Raw genomic sequence first — 23,850 nt, forward strand, 5'->3', positions numbered from 1 at the left:
AAGAAGACCTGGATAAAATAAGTGTATGGAGAACCACTTGGCAAATGGAATTTAATGTGAATATATACTGTGTTATGGAATGTGGAGTAAGAGAAAACAGATCACAAACAACCTTCGAATTATGTGAAAAAGCTTTAAAAAATTCTGAAAAAGAAAGAGATATAGGGTTGTTTCTAAATATAAGAATGTTACCCAAGGACCACATAAAGAACATCGTGCGTGGAGCCTATGCTACACTTTCCAATTTCAAAATTGATTTTCAATACATGAATGGTGATATACTAAAGAAATTGTTCACGATCTTTGTGAGAACAAAGTTGGAATACACTGCTGCTGCTGCTGCTGTGTGGTGCCCATATCTTAAGAAGCACATTAACAAGCTGGAAAAGGTGCAAAGACATGCAACAAAATGATGTAGCAATTATATTAATAGAAATATAATTGCTCCAAATTCTTATTTTCATGACAAGGAATTAGATGTATAAGAATACCACATAACTTATCCCCAAAAATTCAACATTCTAATAAGTTCTACACTAATCCTATCTGCACTAATTACAATTAATAATTCTTTTCCAGGGTACTGGGTTACTCAGTACGACAAAACCATAACCTGCAGAGACGTTGGTCGGATTGGTAAGTGAGGAGAAGCGTGTAATGCTGAAAAACAAGTGCTAGGAGAATAGGTTAGAGGCGTTAAATATCCTCGACAGCACCGCGTCTGTGCCAGGTAAGTCCACTACGGGCTCACCATAGCCTGTGCTACTTGCCCCGCACCTGTGCCAGGTAAGTTACCGGCTCACCATAGCCCGTGCTACTTGGAACTTGTTCCGAGTAGCTGAATCTATAACAACAACAACGTTAAATATGTCAAACTAAACGACAGAAGAAAAAGAGGCGATATGATCACTGCGTTCAAAGTAGTAACAGGAATCGACGAAATTTATAAGGAAAAATTTCTGAAACCTGGAACTTCCAGAACGGAAGATGCCATAGATTTAATCTAACTAAACAAAGCTGTATAAGAAATATAAGAAAATTCACCTTCACAAACAGAATGGTAAACTGTTGGAACAAGTTAAGAGAGAAGGTGGTGGTGGAGGCCAAAAAGTCACTAGTTTCAAAGCGTTATATGACAAAGAGTACTGGGAAGACGGGACACCACAAGCGTAGCTCTCATCTTGTAACTACACTTAGGTAGTTATCACATTTGATTTAAAAGAAATTTAAGAAACAAAATGAAAGTTTGTCAAATAATAAATGTAAATAAATGGTATGCATCTATTATAAGCGTATAACATATTTTAAAACAATTTTTTTTTAATTTTAAATCATATAACTGACTGGTTCTACTGGACTGCCTCTTATGCTCACTTCCTCTCTGTATACCCAGTAAAGATTCACATGCCATTTGCACTTTTTTATTAGCCAATAAAACAGGGTATAAAGTATAAAGTCAAGTAAAAAGGTCATCATACTTGGCTTTCTCAATTTCATCAACTATTTCTCTTTCAACCATGACATATTTTTGTTTCAGTCTTATGGCACATCATATCATGAGACCATCCACCACTACTGCATTGTCCATCCGTATTATTGTTCAATAATAATCCGTATTATTGCTCAATAATAATCCGTATTATTGCTCAATAATAATCCGTATTATTGCTCAATAATAATCCGTATTATTGCTCAATAATAATCCGTATTACTGCTCAATAATAATCCGTATTATTGCTCAATAATAATCCGTATTACTGCTCAATAATAATCCGTATTATTGCTCAATAATAATCCGTATTATTGCTCAATAATAATCCGTATTATTGCTCAATAATAATCCGTATTATTGCTCAATGATAATAATCCGTACTATTGCTCAATAATAATCCGTATTACTGTTTAACAATAATCCGTAGTATTGCTAAATAATAATCTGTATTATTGTATTATTGAGCTCAATGACAAATACAAATTAAGATATTCAGATTAAAAAATAGTTTTGTATGTAACTGCAGTACTAGGTTGCAGTTACATCATTAAATAAATAGTATATATATATAATTAGTGATAATATTAAAAAATTATGATAACGACACAAACATAATTTCTGTTTGATCTTCAAACAGCAATCTGTTTGAAGAGTCAATGATAATCCACGACTCAAGCGACCTGGGCTTTCATTAATTATGTGTTGGGTGTTAACTATTGTGGATGGACTGTATGGTTTGTGCTACACGCTTTCTGGATTATATTTGCAATCGGTTCTCGAAAATTTAATAAGTCAATATTGACTTATTAAATATGTGCATAGGTGACATACTTAACATAATAGTTTCCCCCTGAAAAGTTTCATAGAAAACACCGACCTTACCTAACCTACTTAGTATGTTAAGATAAGCATCTTATTGCTTCGTAATTACAATTATTACCTAACCTATACCTATAATAGGTTAAGTAACAATTGTAATTACGAAGCTATAAGATGCTTATTTTAACATACTAAGTAGGTTAGGTAAGGTCGGTGTTTTCTATGAAGCTTTTCAAGGGAAACTATTATGTTTAGTATGTCACCTATGCACGCAACTAATAAGTCAATATTGACTTATTAAATTTGCGAGAACGGGTTGATATTTGATCATATTCTCCAATTCGTCACGAAAAAGAATTATATCAAATAACATTCATTCAAAATATTAGCAGCAAAAAAAGGTTTTCCTCAACAATATAATACAAATACTACTTAGTCGATAATGTAAAAAACAAAATGTGGTAATTCTTGAAACAACTTAACACCTCGAGAAGCAATGATGCAAAGTTTAACACCTCCCCCCCCTCCTTCCCCCTATACATGAAAGAGAAATAACTGAGACTGTATTTTACATATCAATAGCATCAATACCAAGGGACAGAGCTATCACTATCAATATCTTGTCCAATAATATTGACATCAACTCCTGCATCACTGAGCTCTTGAGCTTGTATTAGCATTACTGTCCTCCTGAACTCCAGTAAGAGTTCAACGTGTTGCCAGTTCTCTCTTTCATTCAAGATTATTTCATCTATTACAGATTGTGGGTTCAAGCTTCTATGTCCCAGGCTCAGTTCAACTATTTTATTAGTGTGTTGCAACAAAGCTTTAGCAATATCTTGCATATCTTTACGTAGATCATCCATTGCAATATTATTCTCTCTAACCTGTGTTCTTAACTGCGTTATGGTGTTCATAAAGTCATCATACTTGGCTTTCTCAATTTCATCAATAATTTCTCTTTCTTCCGTGACATATTTTTGTGTCTCAGTTTTATGGTCCATCATATCATGAGAGCATTCACGACTGCTGCATGGTCCATTCATATTATTGAGACAATCTGCCTTTGTTTTTCTCATTAAAAGTCCTGTAGTGAGACCAACCGTTAAACCAAGGACAGTTCCAATGCCTACACCAATAGCAACTCCTATTGGATCACCAAAGATACCCACTTCTGCCCCCATCACTGCTCCAGAAGTTACTGAAGTACCAATTCCCGTAAAAACTGCAGTGCCAACCCCAGTACCAGTTCCTGCAAACCCAGCAAGAAAATTGTTTGGGTCTTCACACTCCGTACAAGTTTGTCTGCAAATGTCACAGTTGAGGAAGTGATATCCAATGATTACTGAAGATTTTAATTTTACCATTATCCTTTTAGTTACTTTGATTCTATCAGCCTGAGCTTTAATTTTATCTATTTCCCTATGAATATTATTATTTGAGTTAGTTATATGGACCATACTTGTTACCGTTTTTATCAATTCAGTTTTTGTTTCTTCGAGTAATTTTTTCTCTAGCAAAAGGTCCCCAGTTCTTTTAAGGTTTACTGGAATAGACCTTTGTAGCTCTTCAAAAAATATTTTATACTCTGCTTGCATCCTGTTCCATCTATACGTAAGGTATGCATGTCTGTGATTCTGGAGAAGACCATCACAAAGTGGATCATATAGAAGCCCGTTGTCAAATTGGTACAAGTTGACAAACTGGACTCCAGCATGTTTCACCACATCAACAACTGCCGAAGTGTCATCAGTTGCAAATGTTGCCAGAAGCTGCGTTATATCACCAATATTACTTCCCAGCACTGAAGTAAAGTCTTCTAGCATTTGTATCTGGTATGGTGTTACCCTGTTTTGGTTTGCCTTAGCAACTAAGGCAACACAATTAAGGTCATCTATCCCACAATCATTTGTCAGGAAAATGGTTAGTCGCTCTATTAGGACTTTATCGTGGTTCATTCTGGTGTCACCAAACCCAGGTGTGTCAATCAAAATATAATTACACTCAATAGGCATTCCAGGTTGATGGGAGACAATGTAGGCAGTTATATATTCTGTCTGGCTTTCCACTTGAAGGAGATCATCACTTTCAACATAATCTTTTAACTGAAACCTAAAATTATCGTCAAAGTTGACACCTAACAGATGGTTGATCATGGTGTTGAGGACTCTGGTCTTGCCGGAGCCTGTCTCTCCCAGCAGGAGAACCGACTTAATGGGGCCCTCATTCACAGGTCCAATGGACATGACCTGTATCTTGCCATCTTCATCCTTGTGAATAACTTCAGTGTTGATCTCGTAGGTTATGAGTCCTTCCTCGTCTTTCACTTTCACGCAGAAGTTCTCAATGAAGTTCTTCTTCAGTTCGGCGTTCTCCATCTTGCTCAACTTGTCTGTAAATTATATGACTAGATTACAACTTTAATTTTATTCTTAGGATTATAGTGTAATTGTTCCGTCTATCTTGAAGACCAACCTATTTGGTTAGAATTAAATAATAATAATAATAATAATAATAATAATAATAATAATATTAAAACTAATAATAATAATTATAATAATAAATAATAATAATAATAATAATAATAATAATAATAATAATAATATTAATAAAAATAATAATAAGATAATAGGAGTTATATACAGGCCACCAAACTTTGACAGAATATAAGCAAAGCACATATGGAATATGCTTTATATTGAGCATTAAGGTCAGTGTTTGTCATGGGTGAATGTTATAACCCAGTAATTTAAATAGATCTTAACTATGCAGTATTAAATAAATTCCATACTCTAGGTTCATGGTTTTAGCCTGTTGTAGTATTCATTAAAATTATTGCTCATGTAGTGAAATATTCAAGTAGTAGTGCTGTAGTAAAATACTTAAATTACTTGATGAAGTTAGACACTTGTGTTAAAATATATTCAAACACCTTGTATGATTTGTTGTTGATGTGAGGAGATTATGTATGTTCAGCCAATGACTGTTATATGACTGTTACATTTAGAAAGGGCAGCTTCCCATCATTCTACATCTCGTACGTGAAACTCAACACAAAATTCTGCTCGAATGCCTCCTTCAGCTGCTGCAGACGTCTGGCATCAGGTATCTGCATAAAAATGTCGCCAACATACCTGCAGTATATGGCGGGTTTAAAGTCCATGTCATGTCAAGTCCATAAGAGGGTCTTAGGCCCGATTTGCCGAATAAGCCAAGTTTTCCTGAATATATATATTTTTCAATATTTTCTCTTATGAAATGATAAAGCTATCCATTTCATTATGTATGAGTTATTCTGTTTAAATTTGAGATAAAACTAACATAGATATATGACCGAACCTAACCAACCCTACCTAACCTAAACTAACCTATCTTAACCTAACCTAAACCAACCCAATTAAGTCAATAATTTATGTTCTTAATATAATATAAAAATAATAATTCAAATAAACTAATTGGAAACAATATATTGAAAATAAAGAAAATCACTTGGCCTATTAGGCAAATCGGGCCTTGCATAGTAGGCCGAGAAGGGCGTTCTGGCTACTAGGTACGACATATATATATATATATATATATATATATATATATATATATATATATATATATATATATATATGTATATATATATATATATATATATATATATATATATATATATATATATATATATATATATATATATATATATACATATATATATGTGAGAAAGCTGCATGAACGCGCAAGCCATATATCACTAAGAACTCTTTGACCCGGCCAGGATTCGAACCCATGCCGTCCAGGATCACCCCTAAACGTACACAGTACCGTGACCACCGCACCAATGATCGTCTATAAGGATTGGTCAGTCTTGGCGCTTATTAACTAAGCTCCCTGACTGACCAACCCCCGACGACACTCATGGATCCATTTGGGTACAGTTTTTCATCAAAATCTGGCACATGCACGGGCCGCACTGAGTCTAACATGTGTGAGAAAGCTGCATGAATATTGAGAAAATTCGTGTTAGAGTTATTAATCTTACTTTTTCGGTCATATTTAATATATATATATATATATATATATATATATATATATATATATATATATATATATATATATATATATATATATATATATATATATATATATATATATATATATATATGCGAACAAGCCTGAATGGTCCCCAGGACAATTTGCAACTGAAAACTCACACCCCAGAAGTGACTCGAACCCATACTCCCAGAAGCAACGCAACTGGTATGTACAAGACGCCTTAATCCACTTGACCATCACGACCGGACATAATGAGGTGATAGCCGAGGCTATTTGAACCACCCCACCGCCGGCACTCGGATAGTAATCTTGGGCATAGCATTTTACCAAATCACCTCATTCTTTGGGGCACACGTGAGGAACACAAAAAACACAAAAAACGTACTGTGTACGTTTGTGTTCCTCACGTGTGCCCCAAAGAATGAGGTGATTTGGTAAAATGCTATGCCCAAGATTACTATCCGAGTGCCGGCGGTGGGGTGGTTCAAATAGCCTCGGCTATCACCTCATTATGTCCGGTCATGATGGTCAAGTGGATTAAGGCGTCTTGTACATACCAGTTGCGTTGCTTCTGGGAGTATGGGTTCGAGTCACTTCTGGGGTGTGAATATATATATATATATATATATATATATATATATATATATATATATATATATATATATATATATATATATATATATATATATATATATATATATATATATATATATATGGCACAACTCTCCTAAACACGAGAGTTAAGTATACAACTTTAGAACACTTTCCCACCAGGAGACTCGAACCCTAGCCAGCACAGAAGCCTTCCAGCAACTGGCATAACAGGTACGCCTTAACCCGCTCCACCACCCGCTCAGACCCTTAAAAGAGATGGTAATTTCGGAGTATTTAAATACCCCAAAGATCAACACCTCCCAAGAGCACCAGAGCAAGTGAGGGGTCATTTATACGTTAATTTCATCAAGTCCCTGTTAATATGGGAAGACACAGTGTCTCTGCTTAAGGCACAACTCTCCTAAACACGAGAGTTAAGTATACAACTTTAGAACACTTTCCCACCAGGAGACTCGAACCCTAGCCAGCACAGAAGCCTTCCAGCAACTGGCATAACAGGTACGCCTTAACCCGCTCCACCACCCGCTCAGACCCTTAAAAGAGATGGTAATTTCGGAGTATTTAAATACCCCAAAGATCAACACCTCCCAAGAGCACCAGAGCAAGTGAGGGGTCATTTATACGTTAATTTCATCAAGTCCCTGTTAATATGGGAAGACACAGTGTCTCTGCTTAAGGCACAACTCTCCTAAACACGAGAGTTAAGTATACAACTTTAAAACACTTTCCCACCAGGAGACTCGAACCCTAGCCAGCACAGAAGCCTTCCAGCAACTGGCATAACAGGTACGCCTTAACCCGCTCCACCACCCGCTCAGACCCTTAAAAGAGATGGTAATTTCGGAGTATTTAAATACCCCAAAGATCAACACCTCCCAAGAGCACCAGAGCAAGTGAGGGGTCATTTATACGTTAATTTCATCAAGTCCCTGTTAATATGGGAAGACACAGTGTCTCTGCTTAAGGCACAACTCTCCTAAACACGAGAGTTAAGTATACAACTTTAGAACACTTTCCCACCAGGAGACTCGAACACTAGCCAGCACAGAAGCCTTCCAGCAACTGGCATAACAGGTACGCCTTAACCCGCTCCACCACCCGCTCAGACCCTTAAAAGAGATGGTAATTTCGGAGTATTTAAATACCCCAAAGATCAACACCTCCCAAGAGCACCAGAGCAAGTGAGGGGTCATTTATACGTTAATTTCATCAAGTCCCAGTTAATATGGGAAGACACAGTGTCTCTGCTTAAGGCCTCACTTGCTCTGGTGCTCTTGGGAGGTGTTGATCTTTGGGGTATTTAAATACTCCGAAATTACCATCTCTTTTAAGGGTCTGAGCGGGTGGTGGAGTGGGTTAAGGCGTACCTGTTATGCCAGTTGCTGGAAGACTTCTGTGCTGGCTAGGGTTCGAGTCTCCTGGTGGGAAAGTGTTCTAAAGTTGTATACTTAACTCTCGTGTTTAGGAGAGTTGTGCCTTAAGCAGAGACACTGTGTCTTCCCATATTAACAGGGACTTGATGAAATTAACGTATAAATGACCCCTCACTTGCTCTGGTGCTCTTGGGAGGTGTTGATCTTTGGGGTATTTAAATACTCCGAAATTACCATCTCTTTTAAGGGTCTGAGCGGGTGGTGGAGCGGGTTAAGGCGTACCTGTTATGCCAGTTGCTGGAAGGCTTCTGTGCTGGCTAGGGTTCGAGTCTCCTGGTGGGAAAGTGTTCTAAAGTTGTATACTTAACTCTCGTGTTTAGGAGAGTTGTGCCTTAAGCAGAGACACTGTGTCTTCCCCTATTAACAGGGACTTGATGAAATTAACGTATAAATGACCCCTCACTTGCTCTGGTGCTCTTGGGAGGTGTTGATCTTTGGGGTATTTAAATACTCCGAAATTACCATCTCTTTTAAGGGTCTGAGCGGGTGGTGGAGCGGGTTAAGGCGTACCTGTTATGCCAGTTGCTGGAAGGCTTCTGTGCTGGCTAGGGTTCGAGTCTCCTGGTGGGAAAGTGTTCTAAAGTTGTATACTTAACTCTCGTGTTTAGGAGAGTTGTGCCTTAAGCAGAGACACTGTGTCTTCCCATATTAACAGGGACTTGATGAAATTAACGTATAAATGACCCCTCACTTGCTCTGGTGCTCTTGGGAGGTGTTGATCTTTGGGGTATTTAAATACTCCGAAATTACCATCTCTTTTAAGGGTCTGAGCGGGTTGTGGAGCGGGTTAAGGCGTACCTGTTATGCCAGTTGCTGGAAGGCTTCTGTGCTGGCTAGGGTTCGAGTCTCCTGGTGGGAAAGTGTTCTAAAGTTGTATACTTAACTCTCGTGTTTAGGAGAGTTGTGCCTTAAGCAGAGACACTGTGTCTTCCCATATTAACAGGGACTTGATGAAATTAACGTATAAATGACCCCTCACTTGCTCTAGTGCTCTTGGGAGGTGTTGATCTTTGGGGTATTTAAATACTCCGAAATTACCATCTCTTTTAAGGGTCTGAGCGGGTGGTGGAGCGGGTTAAGGCGTACCTGTTATGCCAGTTGCTGGAAGGCTTCTGTGCTGGCTAGGGTTCGAGTCTCCTGGTGGGAAAGTGTTTTAAAGTTGTATACTTAACTCTCGTGTTTAGGAGAGTTGTGCCTTAAGCAGAGACACTGTCTTCCCATATTAACAGGGACTTGATGAAATTAACGTATAAATGACCCCTCACTTGCTCTGGTGCTCTTGGGAGGTGTTGATCTTTGGGGTATTTAAATACTCCGAAATTACCATCTCTTTTAAGGGTCTGAGCGGGTTAAGGCGTACCTGTTATGCCAGTTGCTGGAAGGCTTCTGTGCTGGCTAGGGTTCGAGTCTCCTGGTGGGAAAGTGTTCTAAAGTTGTATACTTAACTCTCGTGTTTAGGAGAGTTGTGCCTTAAGCAGAGACACTGTGTCTTCCCATATTAACAGGGACTTGATGAAATTAACGTATAAATGACCCCTCACTTGCTCTGGTGCTCTTGGGAGGTGTGGATCTTTGGGGTATTTAAATACTCCGAAATTACCATCTCTTTTAAGGGTCTGAGCGGGTGGTGGAGCGGGTTTAGGCGTACCTGTTATGCCAGTTGCTGGAAGGCTTCTGTGCTGGCTAGGGTTCGAGTCTCCTGGTGGGAAAGTGTTCTAAAGTTGTATACTTAACTCTCGTGTTTGGGAGAGTTGTGCCTTAAGCAGAGACACTGTGTCTTCCCATATTAACAGGGACTTGATGAAATTAACGTATAAATGACCCCTCACTTGCTCTGGTGCTCTTGGGAGGTGTTGATCTTTGGGGTATTTAAATACTCCGAAATTACCATCTCTTTTAAGGGTCTGAGCGGGTGGTGGAGCGGGTTAAGGCGTACCTGTTATGCCAGTTGCTGGAAGGCTTCTGTGCTGGCTAGGGTTCGAGTCTCCTGGTGGGAAAGTGTTCTAAAGTTATATACTTAACTCTCGTGTTTAGGAGAGTTGTGCCTTAAGCAGAGACACTGTGTCTTCCAATATTAACAGGGACTTGATGAAATTAACGTATAAATGACCCCTCACTTGCTCTGGTGCTCTTGGGAGGTGTTGATCTTTGGGGTATTTAAATACTCCGAAATTACCATCTCTTTTAAGGGTCTGAGCGGGTGGTGGAGCGGGTTAAGGCGTACCTGTTATGCCAGTTGCTGGAAGGCTTCTGTGCTGGCTAGGGTTCGAGTCTCCTGGTGGGAAAGTGTTCTAAAGTTGTATATATATATATATATATATATATATATATATATATATATATATATATATATATATATATATATATATATATACATTAGTATATTTTGGTAGCAATCTTTCCTGTAGACATATATTATTAAATATGACCGAAAAAGTAAGATTATTAATTCTAACACGAATTTTCTCGATCTTTCGTACGTTTCTTTTCACTGTTGGTGGTAATTCAAAAATCAATTCTCCAAAATTCATTTTTATTTCTAGTCTGACGCGACACTTGAGCGCGTTTCGTAAAACTTATTACATTTTCAAAGACTTTACCTTACACATACACAACTGAATAGAATTTACACATCTTCGATTTGTTTATATCTACATTTGAGTGAGGTGGATGGGGTGAGGTGGTATTAATAGGGTATTAAATTCCTAAACACAAGACAGAACACGAAACAATGGGTATTGAATGGAAGTGATTTGTAGGAAGCCTATTGGTCCATATTTCTTGATGCTTCTATATTGGAGCGGAGTCTTGTGGTGGGTAGAATATAGTTGTGCATTAATTGGCTGTTGATTGCTGGTGTTGACTTCTTGATGTGTAGAACCTCGCAGACGTCAAGCCGCCTGCTATCGCTGTATCTATCGATGATTTCTGTGTTGTTTACTAGGATTTCTCTGGCAATGGTTTGGTTGTGGGAAGAGATTATATGTTCCTTAACCCTCAAACCGCGCATATCATATATAAAAGATATCGGTGACAAAACCGAAACCGCGCACATCATTTATATATGATTTCGTGTGTAACGCTATAATTTTAATGCCCCGCCTGGGATAGGGGCAGCTATAGTACAGCCACGACAGATAGTTGCCAGATGCCACCTAGAAAAAAAATCCAGGCCAACATTCTTGGGTGTTACAGCGTCAGTATTTAGCAAGCCACCAAGGCTGGCGCACGCAGCACGAGCTCACAGCACCGCTGTTCAGCTTGTGACCACAGCATCGCCTACAAATACCATAATATAAATGATACTGCTATTATTTAGCAGTGATAGTATTACTGAAGCCCCCTGACTGTGATAAAACTGACCAGGATTCTGATAATAGCAGGATTGTAGTGATATTTAACGCTGTGCTCCATGGAGGGAGGAGTAATGCTGAGGGAGGGTTGTGGCATCATTTTCTGACTGTGTGGCCACCATTCTTTGACTGCACTCACCATACCAGCTTAGTGGTTCGATATGGTGAACACAATTGTAGATACTTATATATAACGTGTGTATAGTGTGAGAACAGCGAGAGGAGTAGGTTGGGAGCCGCCATTTTGGTGAGGGAGGAGCATCGTCTGCACGACTTGGCATGTTGTTTACTGATGGCCACTATGGTCTTTGTGCACCATACCAGCTTATTTGTTCAGGTATGGTGAATAAAACAGGTCGATACTTATATATAAGGTGTATATAGCGTAATAACACCACAAACAATATTGTTGGAGAAATATTAGTGCGTCTGGCCTTGAGGGCGGCCGCAGATCAGCTGACTGTGTGAGTAGCTACATCTTTGTGCCTTTACTCACCATACAAGCTTGGATGTACAGTTATGGTGAACAAAACATGTAAATACGTATATATAACGTCTGTGTATAGTGAATAAATACAGAAAGAGTATTGTGGGAGGTGAATGAGGGTGGTGTTGAGGGAGGGAGTGGCAGTGAGTGGCTCGCTGGTGTTTGGCGGTCACTCCTCGTTGCTTTTTGACTCACAAGACCAACTTAGTAGTTCATTATGGTGTACAAAACATGCAGATACTTATATATAACCTGTGTATATAGTGTAACAGCAAAACTATTTGTTTATTGTTTTATGAACATAATAATTGAATCACTAATATGCACACCATAATTTAGAGTACAGCGATGTTACACACATTTTAAAATATAAATATACCACAATTCACTGTATGGAATAATATTACTGCAAAAAACTAAGAAAAAATCAGACATTGTAATAATTAGATAATAATATATTTGTGACAAAAGCCGTCTGACAGCTCGGGCGGAGTAGACCTCGTCTGGCGAAGGCTCTGCCAACGCCCCTTTTTTGCCACACTTCCCTACCCTATTACGGCTAAAATATGCCACCTACTCTTTTTTATTCTTTCCGTGATCAGGGAACAAAAATGAACACTTCTATAAGACGAAAGAATTTTTTTTTTTTTTTTTTTTTTGTAGCGCCTGTGGGTGTGAATTCCATTTGGGCCCCTAGCGGTTTGAGGGTTAATGGAGCCCTGTTGCTTATGCATCGTTAAACGCCTAGAAAGAGATGTTGTTGTCTTGCCTATATACTGGGTTTTTTGGAGCTTACAGTAGTAGTAGTAGTAGTACAAGAGTAGAAACTACTCCAAGCTTGTACTAAAGAGGCACCCTTCTTGAGCCCGGATGGGCACATGTATAAGCAAGTAGATGGGGTCGCCATGGGTTTTCCCCTAGGTGTCCTGTTTGCAAACTTCTACATGGGTACCATCGAGCAAAAAGTCTTAGTTTGAAATGAACTTGAAACCGGCCTTACACTGCAGGTATGTTGACGACATTTTTACACAAGTACCTGATGTCAGACATCTGCAGGAGTTGAAGGAGGCATTTGAGCGGAGTTCTGTGCTGCGTTTCACTTACGAGATGGAAAAGGAAGGGAAGCTGCCCTTTCTAGATGTAACAGTCATGGAAAAGAGCGGAGGTTTCCACACTGCAGTCTACACTAAGGAAACGAACATAGGAATGTGCCTAAATGCCAAAAGCGACTGTCCACATAGGTACAAGAGGAGTGTTGTTAACGCATATGTCGACCGTGCTCTCAGCCACAGCTCAGAATGTGTCGGAAAATCCGACACCATTTAATATATCATACAGATAATAGCTGTATTACCAACAAGTTACCCATAGAAAACGTAACTTGTAGTGGAATTACCGTCTATAGAAAACGGGATATCATCACCACATACTATTATAATTCACCAGCTATTCTGCTGGGAATTATTCTTAAATACATAAGTCTTTGGACTTTACCATCATAAAAACATCTTATATAAATTAACTTAATTATCAATATTAAAGTAGAGTAAATGTGACCCTTCTATCACGTTCTGAAATCTGGACAATGTAAGCCAGGCGTCAGAGTGGAGGAAGGAGGGCAGCCATTGTTGTTATACGAGACCAGAGGCTCACACGGGAGCAAATTCGGCTCCTGTTAAATTTACTTGGACGTAGTGTTATGGAAGCCAAAGGTGTACCATTGTCAACACGATGTCTACAATTCAAGTTAAGTCTATCCGAAACCCGTTTATCATTCATTTATGGCCATTTATGTCAGGATATAGGGTGACCCGGTTAGATCGCGAAATAGCCTCAAACTAAAGGTAATTAAGCCAGGTCTTTAATGTTCCATGTACTGTTTTCTCTGATATACTTGTCATATATAGGTATCTGGCTTCACAGCTAGCGCACTTTTGACAGGTCAAGACGAGGATGCAAGATTTGTGCACCAGTTACTGGGTGATATGGAAGCTACCTCAAAGAGGATAATTTGGTGTCTACACCCTAGTTATACCTGGTGGACTAACCTGCTGTACTATAAGATAAGGAACCTCATCAATGTATGTAGCTATTACTGTAGTTTGATTGGCTGCATATATATATTAATTTAATAACCCCCCCTAATGTGTAGAGGATCGATTTGTGAGATTATAAGATTATTGCAGAAATACAGTCCACTTAACATTATACAAATTGCTATCGAAGTATATAAATTAACGTAAATATAAATTCATATAAATTAAATAAATATAAATCTCACAGGTCGGTTCCCACAGAATGGAAGCAAGTCGACGAAGAACTCTGTAGGGTAAGGCAGGTCCTAGTCAACAACGGCTTCTCCAATGGTTTCGTCGAAGACATCATAAGAAGGAAAGTGAAACGCCATGCAACCTCTGAAGAGACAACCAACACAACACCTATACCCCCTATTAGACTATTTTACAGGAACTTCTTTTCCAGAGCTCATAAAACGGAGGAAAGGGTCCTGAAAGATATTGTTAATAGAAACGTTATCCCTACAGACAAAAATCAGAGGATACAACTGACGATTTACTATAAAACCAGAAAAACGGCCAGCCTACTCATGAGAAACTCTCCAGACACAAAACAGAACGCTTTAAAAGAGACTAACGTCGTCTATGCCTTCAAATGCCCTCTTGGGGACTGTAAGCTCCAAAAAACCCAGTATATAGGCAAGACAACAACATCTCTTTCTAGGCGTTTAACGATGCATAAGCAACAGGGCTCCATTAAGGAACATATAATCTCTTCCCACAACCAAACGATTGCCAGAGAAATCCTAGTAAACAACACAGAAATCATCGATAGATACAGCGATAGCAGGCGGCTTGACGGCGGCTTGACGTTTGCGAGGCATTACACATCAAGAAGTCAACACCAGCAATCAACAGCCAATTAATGCACAACTATATTCTACCCCACCTCAAGACTCCGCTCCAATATAGAAGCATCAAGAAATATGGACCAATAGGCTTTCTACAATCACTTCTATTCAACACCCATTGTTTCATGTTCTGCCTTGTGTTGATGAAATTAATACCTTATTAAATACCACCTCACTCAAATGTAGATATAAACAAAATCGGAGATGTGTAAGTTCTATTCAGTTGTGTATGTGTTAACTAGTCTTTGAAAATGTAATAAGTTTTACGAAACGCGCTCAAGTGTTGCGTCAGACTTGAAATAAAAATGAATTTTGGAGAATTGATTTTTGAGTTACCACCAACAGTGAAAAGAAATGTACGAAAGATTGAGAAAATTCGTGTTAGAATTATTAATCTTACTTTTTCGGTCATATTTAATATATATATATATATATATATATATATATATATATATATATATATATATATATATATATATATATATATATATATATATATATATATGTCGTACCTAGTAGCCAGAACGCACTTCTCAGCCTACTATGCAAAGCCCGATTTGCCTAATAAGCCAAGTTTTCATGAATTAATTGTTTTTCGACTACCTAACCTACCTAACCAACCCTACCTAAGGTTAGTTAGGGTTGGTTAGGTTCGGTCATATATCTACGTTAATTTTAACTCCAATAAAGAAAAATTGACCTCATACATAATGAAAAGGGTAGATTTATCATTTCATAAGAAAAAAATTAGAGAAAATATATTAATTCAGGAAAACTTGGCTTATTAGGCAAATCGGGCCATGAATAGTAGGCCAAAAAGTGCGTTCTGGCTACTAGGTACGACATATATATATATATATATATATATATATATATATATATATATATATATATATATATATATATATATATATATATATACATATATATATATATATATATATATATATATATATATATATATATATATATATATATATATATATATATATATATATATATATATATATATATATATATATATATATATGCAATTGACGATCACAAAACACTGATCATTTTATGCGGAAAATCCACAGAGAAATATGAAGTGAGGTGATTGTTTCGGCTTTGTTAAAGCCTTTGTCAACACCAGACTCAGTCTGGTGTTGACAAAGGCTTTAACAAAGCCGAAACGTTCACCTCATTTCATATTTCTCTGTGGATTTTCCGCATATATATATATATATATATATATATATATATATATATATATATATATATATATATATATATATATATATATATATATATATATATATATATATATATATATATATATACCCACAACTACTTTACTGCTAACAACACGAAGAATTGCATATAATTAAATCAGTAACAATATGAACATTGCACAATGAAATCACCAAATTGTCAAATATCTATGATAAAATATTGAGGTCTCTACACACACACATTTCTTCAAAAATTATTACTATATATATATATATATATATATATATATATAACTGAAAACTCACACCCCAGAAGTGACTCGAACCCATACTCCCAGGAGCAAACGCAACTGGTATGTACAAGACGCCTTAATCCACTTGACCATCACGACCGGACCATCACTTCTGGGGTGTGAGTTTTCAGTTGCATATTGTCCTGGGGACCATTCAGGCTTGTTCGCATTTGTGTTCCTCACGTGTGCCCCAAAGAATGAGGTGATTTGGTAAAATGCTATGCCCAAGATTACTATCCGAGTGCCGGCGGTGGGGTGGTTCAAATAGCCTCAGCTATCACCTCATTATGTCCGGTCGTGATGGTCAAGTGGATTAAGGCGTCTTGTACATACCAGTTGCGTGGCTCCTGGGAGTATGGGTTCGAGTCACTTCTGGGGTGTGAGTTTTCAGTTGCATATTGTCCTGGGGACCATTCAGGCTTGTTCGCATTTGTGTTCCTCACGTGTGCCCCAAAGAATGAGGTGATTTGGTAAAATGCTATGCCCAAGATTACTATCCGAGTGCCGGCGGTGGGGTGGTTCAAATAGCCTCGGCTATCACCTCATTATGTCCGGTCGTGATGGTCAAGTGGATTAAGGCGTCTTGTACATACCAGTTGCGTGGCTCCTGGGAGTATGGGTTCGAGTCACTTCTGGGGTGTGAGTTTTCAGTTATATATATATATATATATATATATATATATATATATATATATATATATATATATATAATAGTATACTATGGTAGCAGTCTTTCTTGTAAACATATGTTGTTGAAAATGAACCGAAAGTTTAAGATTAATAATTCTAACATGAATCATCTTTATATATCTTACGTTCTTCACTGTCGAGGGTAATTGAAAAATTCACTCTCCACTCTCACTCAAAATTCACTCTCTTCATTTTTTAAATTTTTTTTTTTGGTCTGACGCCTTAAAGCGTTTCATAAGGGCTTCTTACATTTTTAAAGACTGGGTTATGCATAACACATATCATGCTTATATTCGTTTTGGTGAAGTAATAAATAAATAAATAAATAAATGTTTATTTAGGTAAGGTACATGCATACAAGAGATTTTACAAAGATTGATGGATTTATAGATAGAGCTAGTACATACAATGCCTAAAGCCACTATTACGCAAGGCGTTTCAAGCATGAAAAACTTAAATGACTAAAGCTTAATACTAATTGAGTATAAAGAATAAAATGTGTTGAGAACAAATAAAAATAGTAATAAAGAAAGGGGGAACATGGCTGAAAAAGCAGCACAAATACAATTAGGTCGACAAACAGCGTTGTTTAAAAAAAACAGACATGGGTTGACAATAGAGGGGTAAGGTAAGTTACAGGGAATTTATTAGGTAGTGCTTCGTTTTAATCTTAAACTGGTTGAGAGAGGTACAGTCTTTAACATGGTTGGTAAGGTCATTCCACATTCTGGGTTCCTTGATTTGTAGAGCATTTCTAGTTTGATTAAGTCGTACTTTTAGAATATCAAAACTGTAATTATTTCTGGTGTTGTGCTCATGGGTTCTGTTACAACCTTCAATGAAGCTTTTGAGGTCAGGATTGGCATTACAGTTCAGCGTTTTATATATGTATAATACACATGAGAGAATGTGCAGTGACTTAATATCTAACAAATTCAGAGATTTGAGTAGGGGTACCGAGTGATGTCTGGGGCCAGAGTTGGATATTGTCCTAATAGCAGCTTTTTGTTGAGTTATATATAGTGATATATATGACACAAATGTTTTGGGTGAGGTGGGTATGAAAATATAAGAACGAAAGTAACTACAGAAGGTCTATTGACCCATATTTTCTCTTGCTGCTTCTATGTTGGCTCGGGGTCTTGAAGTGGGTGGAATATAGTTATGCGTTAATTTGCTGTTGATTGCTGGTGTTGACTTTTCGATGTGTAGTGCCTCGTTGATGTCGAGTCTCCTGCTATTGCTGTATCTATTGATGATTTCTGTGTTGTTTGTTAAGATTTCTCTGGTGATGGTCTGGTTGTGGGAAGAGATTATATGTTCCTTGATGGAGCCCTGTTGCTTATGCATTGTTAATCGCCTAGAAAGAGAAGTGCCCCAAAATGTGCTCCAGGCTGGGTGAAGTGTTTATTCTGCCATGAAGAACACACTATTTGTCAATGCTTGACATACGCTAATCAATGATCATGGTATATTAAGTATATTAAGTTGTTGAAAGAACTACAAAGATGCACAAGGTACTTAAAGGCACATAACCAGAACCCATGAGAGACCCAATTATGCACTTGTACAGAGTGCAACAAGGGTCAGCTTCACTCAACTACCAAATTGATGCTATTAAGTAATATGATGGCAAAATAATGGCATCAACTACAATGATTCGACAGTTTGCTGTCGAATTTTCTGCTCAACCTTTACCAAAAGGTTCCCAGACATTCCATGTGTGGTCGAAGTATTATTGCACCACTTCTAGGGCTCAACTCGCCATTTAAATCTCAAATCTGACGGATTTTCACGGGAGCTCCAGTGTCACGTCCACCCCGTACCTGGTCTGGGAGGTCGGCGAGCTGATCTCCTCTCCTTGGGTTGGCCACAGAAAGGTCGTCGCTGATTGGTTGAGCACCTGTGCCACCACCCACTCTACTGTCTCGTTATATAATCTCAAGGCATGTGTTGTCGTATTGAGCGCAATCTCGAATGTTCTGCCTCTCACCTGGCGCCATCTTGTTCTGCAAATTATCCCACTTCCCACCTTCACAACTAAATGTATTTCAAAATCGCACACGAGACTCGTTCCTTATTAACCTAAAGTAATATTTAGGCTGTCTGCGATCTTCTTAGGTGGGGATAAATGACTCTTGAGGCTGAAGAGGACTGTTATTAGACTACGATCATAACAGTACCTTCTCCTTCCCCCATAAAATCAAGAGAAATTTTGCAGGTAAGCACTAAGATGGTGTCAGCGATAACGCCCTCTTTCCTTTAGAGAAGAAAGCTCTAATGGCAAGAGCTCTACGCGTTAGCCAAGTAAAGAAGGAGCGTAAAGCCGCACTGAGGCAAAACAGAGTTCTCTTGAGTGAAGAGAGAGGAGGGCTCGCTGCAGGAGTGTGTCGCAGCCTCCCGCCCCACAACACACACTTTCTCGCCTCACTCCCTCACACTCCCAGGCACCCACACTTCTTTACTTTACTCACAGGATGGGTATGGTAACCACTTAACTCACACGATGGGTATGGTGACCACTTTACTCACACGATGGGTATGGTGACCACTTTACTCACACGATGGGTATGGTGACCACTTTACTCACACGATGGGTATGGTGACCACTTTACTCACACGATGGGTATGGTGACCACTTTACTCACACGATGGGTATGGTGACCACTTTACTCACACGATGGGTATGGTGACCACTTTACTCACACGATGGGTATGGTGACCACTTTACTCACATGATGGGTATGGTGACCACTTTACTCACACGATGGGTATGGTGACCACTATTAATCACAAGATGGTTATGGTGACCACCTTTTCTCACAGGAAAGGAGTATGGTGACCACTATTACTCACAGGATGCATATGGTGACCACTATTACTCACAGGAAGAGTATAGTGACGACTATTACTCACAGGAAGAGTATGGTGACGACTATTACTCACAGGAAGAGCATGGTGACCACTATTACTCACAGGAATAGTATGGTGACGACTATTACTCACAGGAAGAGCATGGTGACCACTATTACTCACAGGATGGGTATGGTGACCACTATTACTCACAGGATTGGTATGGTGACCACTATTACTCACAGGATGAGTATGGTGACAACTATTACTCACAGGAAGAGTATGGTGACGACTATTACTCACAGGAAGAGCATGGTGACCACTATTACTCACAGGATGAGTATGGTGACAACTATTACGCACAGGAAGAGTATGGTGACCACTATTACTCACAGGAAGAGTATGGTGACCACTATTACTCACAGGAAAGGAGTATGGTGACCACTATTACTCACAGGATGGATATGGTGACCAATATTACTCACAGGATGGATATGGTGACCACTGTTACATGATGGACATGGTGACCACTATTACTCACAGGATGGGTATGGTGACCACTGTTACTCACATGATGGGTATGGTGACCTCTATTACTCACAGGATGGGTATGGTGATCACTATTACTCACAGGATGGGTATGGTGACCACTATTACTCACATGAAGAGTATGGTGATCACTATTACTCACAGGAAGAGTATGATGGCTACTATTACTCACAGGAAGAGTATGGTGACCACTATTACTCACAGGATGGTTATGGTGATCACTATTACTCACAGGATGGGTATGGTGACCACTATTACTCACAAGAAGAAGAATATGGTGACCACTATTACTCACAGGAAGAGTATGATGGCTACTATTACTCACAGGAAGAGTATGGTGACCACTATTGCTCACAGGAAGAGTATGGTGACCACTATTACTCACAGGATGGGTATGGTGACCACTATTACTCACAGGAAGAGTATGGTGACAACTATTACTCACAGGAAGAGTATGGTGACCACTATTACTCACAAGAAGAAGAATATGGTGACCACTATTACTCACAGGAAGAGTATGGTGACCATTATTACTCACAGGAAGAGTATGGTGTACATAATAATGACTCCAGTAGCCTCCTGATCATACTCACGCTAGCAAGGACGAGGACCGCTCTCTGACCGCTCACTCCGTTGTAATCCTGGAGACTGACAGAAGCATCGTCCCCTGTGTTATATGTGGAGGGCCTCGCAGGTGCCACATCTTGATGTCCTCCCAGTGTATAGGTCAATGTAACAGTTTGTAAATTACTAAATTTTTAAGAGTTAATAATGGTTAAGACATTTTTTTGCATTGAGTTTATTTTTGATAAATTGTGTTCCTGAGTTGACGAGAGCTATAGATCTGTGGTTTGGCAACGCTGCTGTTGTTGTTGCACCATGATTGTGCTGTGTACTAGTGGATGGGAGGGGGGGTGATGTTGGGTATGGGGAGAGGGTGACTGTGTGGGGGATATATTGGGCCGTTATCAGTGAGTGGGGCGCGGAGATACGTATCCTTCAAGCCACAGTAATTAAGGTAACCAAGGCAGGGAGATATTACTGCGTGGATTGTGTGTGGGTAGGGAGGTGATGGATTTTGTATGGGCGAGGATGTGGTGGGCGATTGTTCTCACCTAGTTGTAATTACGGGGGTTGATCTTTGGCTCTTTGGTCCTGTCTCTCAACCGTCAATCAACTGATGTACAGATTCCTGAGCCTACTGGGCTCTTATCAAATCTACATTTGAAAATGTGTATGAAGTCTGCCTCCACCACATTACTGCTTAATGCATTCCGATTATTAACTTCTCTGACACTGAAAACATTCTTTCTAACGTCTCTGTGGCTCATTTGGGTCCAAATTTTCCACCTGTGTCCCCTTGTTCATGTTCTACCCGTGCTAAAGAGTTTGTCTTTGTTCACCCTGTCAATTTCCCTGAGAGGTTTGTAGGTGGTTATCATGTCTCCCCTTACTCTTCTGTTTTCCAGGGATGTGAGGTACAGCTCCATTAGCCTTTCCTCGTAGGTCATACCTCTCAATTCCGTGGACGAGTCTGGTGGCATACCTTGAGGTTACTTTGAGATGGTTTCAGGGCATAGCGTCCCCGCGGCCCGGTCTTCAACCAGGCATTCCTCTGAATCTTCTCTAACTTTGTCATATGTTTAACTAGGTATGGACTCCAGGCTGGAGCTGCATATTCCAGGATTGGTCTGACAAAAGTGGTATACAATGTCCTGAACGATTCCTTAAACAAGTTTCTAAAGTCAGTTCTTGTGTTGGCCAATCTAGCATATGCCGCGGATGATATCCTTTTGATGTGGGCCTCTGGGAACAGGTTCGGTGTGATATCAACCCCCAGATCTTTCTCTCTATTTAACTCTTGCAGGATTTCACCTCCCAGATGGTTCCTTGTGTTCAGCCTTCTGCTCCCTTCGCTTAATTTCATTACGTTACACTTTCCTGAGTTGAACGTTAGTAGCCATTTTCTAGAAAATTCCACCAGTTTATCCAGGTCGTCCTGTAGTCTCTGTCTATCTTCATCTGTTTTGATTCTTCTCATAATTTTTGCATCATCAGCAAACATTGAGAGGAATGAGTCTATACCCTCTGGAAGATCGTTTACATATATTAGAAACAGGATGGGTCCAAGTACAGAGTCCTGTGTGACTCCGCTAGTGACATCTCGCCACTCTGATGTCTCTTCCCTCACAGTTACTCGCTGTTTCCTGTTGCTTAGATACTCTCTTATCCACTGGAGCACCTTACCTTTTACTCCAGCCTGCTGCTCCAACTTTTGTAACAGCCTTTTATGTGGTACTGTGTCAAAGAATTTCTAACAAATGCAGTCTACCCACCTTCTCTTTCTTGCCTATTTTTTTTACTCGGTCATAGAATTCTATTAAACCTGTGAGGCACGATTTACCATCTCTGAACCCATGCTGGTGGTGTGTTACAAAGCTATTTCCCTCCAGATGCTCTACAAGCCTATTCCTCACGATCTTCTCCATCATTTTGCATGGTATACATTCCTGAGGAACTCATTCCTGGCCCTCTGGTATCTCTCCCTGCTCTCTGATGTTCTCTTATTCCTGTAGTTTCTCCATGTTCTTGTACTCAATTGCTTCGTTACCTTACATTCGTGATTGAACCATGGATTCTTCTGTTGCTTTTCGTTTCTCTCCTTTTGGGCCGGGATAAACATATCTGCAGCTTCCAGGCACTTCTGGGTGACATAGTCCATCATATCCTGTGCAGTCTTCTCTCTGAGTTCTGTTTCCCATGGTATTCCCATTAGGAAGTTCCTCATCTCGTCATATTTTCCTCTTCGGTAATTTAGTCTTTTTCCTTCCACTCCCATCCTTGGATAGGTTATCCCTATCTCTACCAGATACTCAAATGTCAATACACTCATTCACTCATTCCCATGGGGGGGCTTCAAATCTGACTTACCTTATTTCTGACTCATTCAAGGTGAATATCAGGTAGAGCCTAGCTGATTCGTCATTGCTTCTCATTCTTGTGGGTTCCCTGACATATTGGCTCAGAAAGTTCCTTCCTGCCACTTCCAAGAGTTTAGCTCTCCATGTATCTACACCTCCATGTG

The 23,850-nt window shown here is 39.1% G+C and overlaps 1 protein-coding gene across 1 annotated transcript; it reads right to left on the bottom strand.

Moving 5' to 3' along the window:
* Positions 1–2,519: 2,519 nt before the first annotated feature.
* LOC138373112 (uncharacterized) lies at positions 2,520–21,408 on the bottom strand. The gene is made up of 2 exons (XM_069339127.1): positions 21,359–21,408; positions 2,520–4,703 (listed from the first exon to the last, which is right to left on the bottom strand). Exon 2 carries the CDS (start codon positions 4,687–4,689, stop codon positions 2,896–2,898), a length of 1,794 nt encoding a protein of 597 aa, XP_069195228.1. The 5' UTR covers positions 4,690–4,703; positions 21,359–21,408; the 3' UTR covers positions 2,520–2,895.
* Positions 21,409–23,850: the final 2,442 nt, after the last annotated feature.

The sequence above is a fragment of the Procambarus clarkii genome, chromosome 41 (genome assembly GCF_040958095.1).
Source record: "Procambarus clarkii isolate CNS0578487 chromosome 41, FALCON_Pclarkii_2.0, whole genome shotgun sequence".
Classification (NCBI taxonomy): Eukaryota; Metazoa; Arthropoda; class Malacostraca; order Decapoda; family Cambaridae; genus Procambarus; species Procambarus clarkii.

Coding starts and splice junctions, on each gene's coding strand:
- LOC138373112 (XM_069339127.1), bottom strand. CDS start 4,689: ATGGAGAACGCCGAACTGAAGAAGAACTTCATTGAGAACTTCTGCGTG.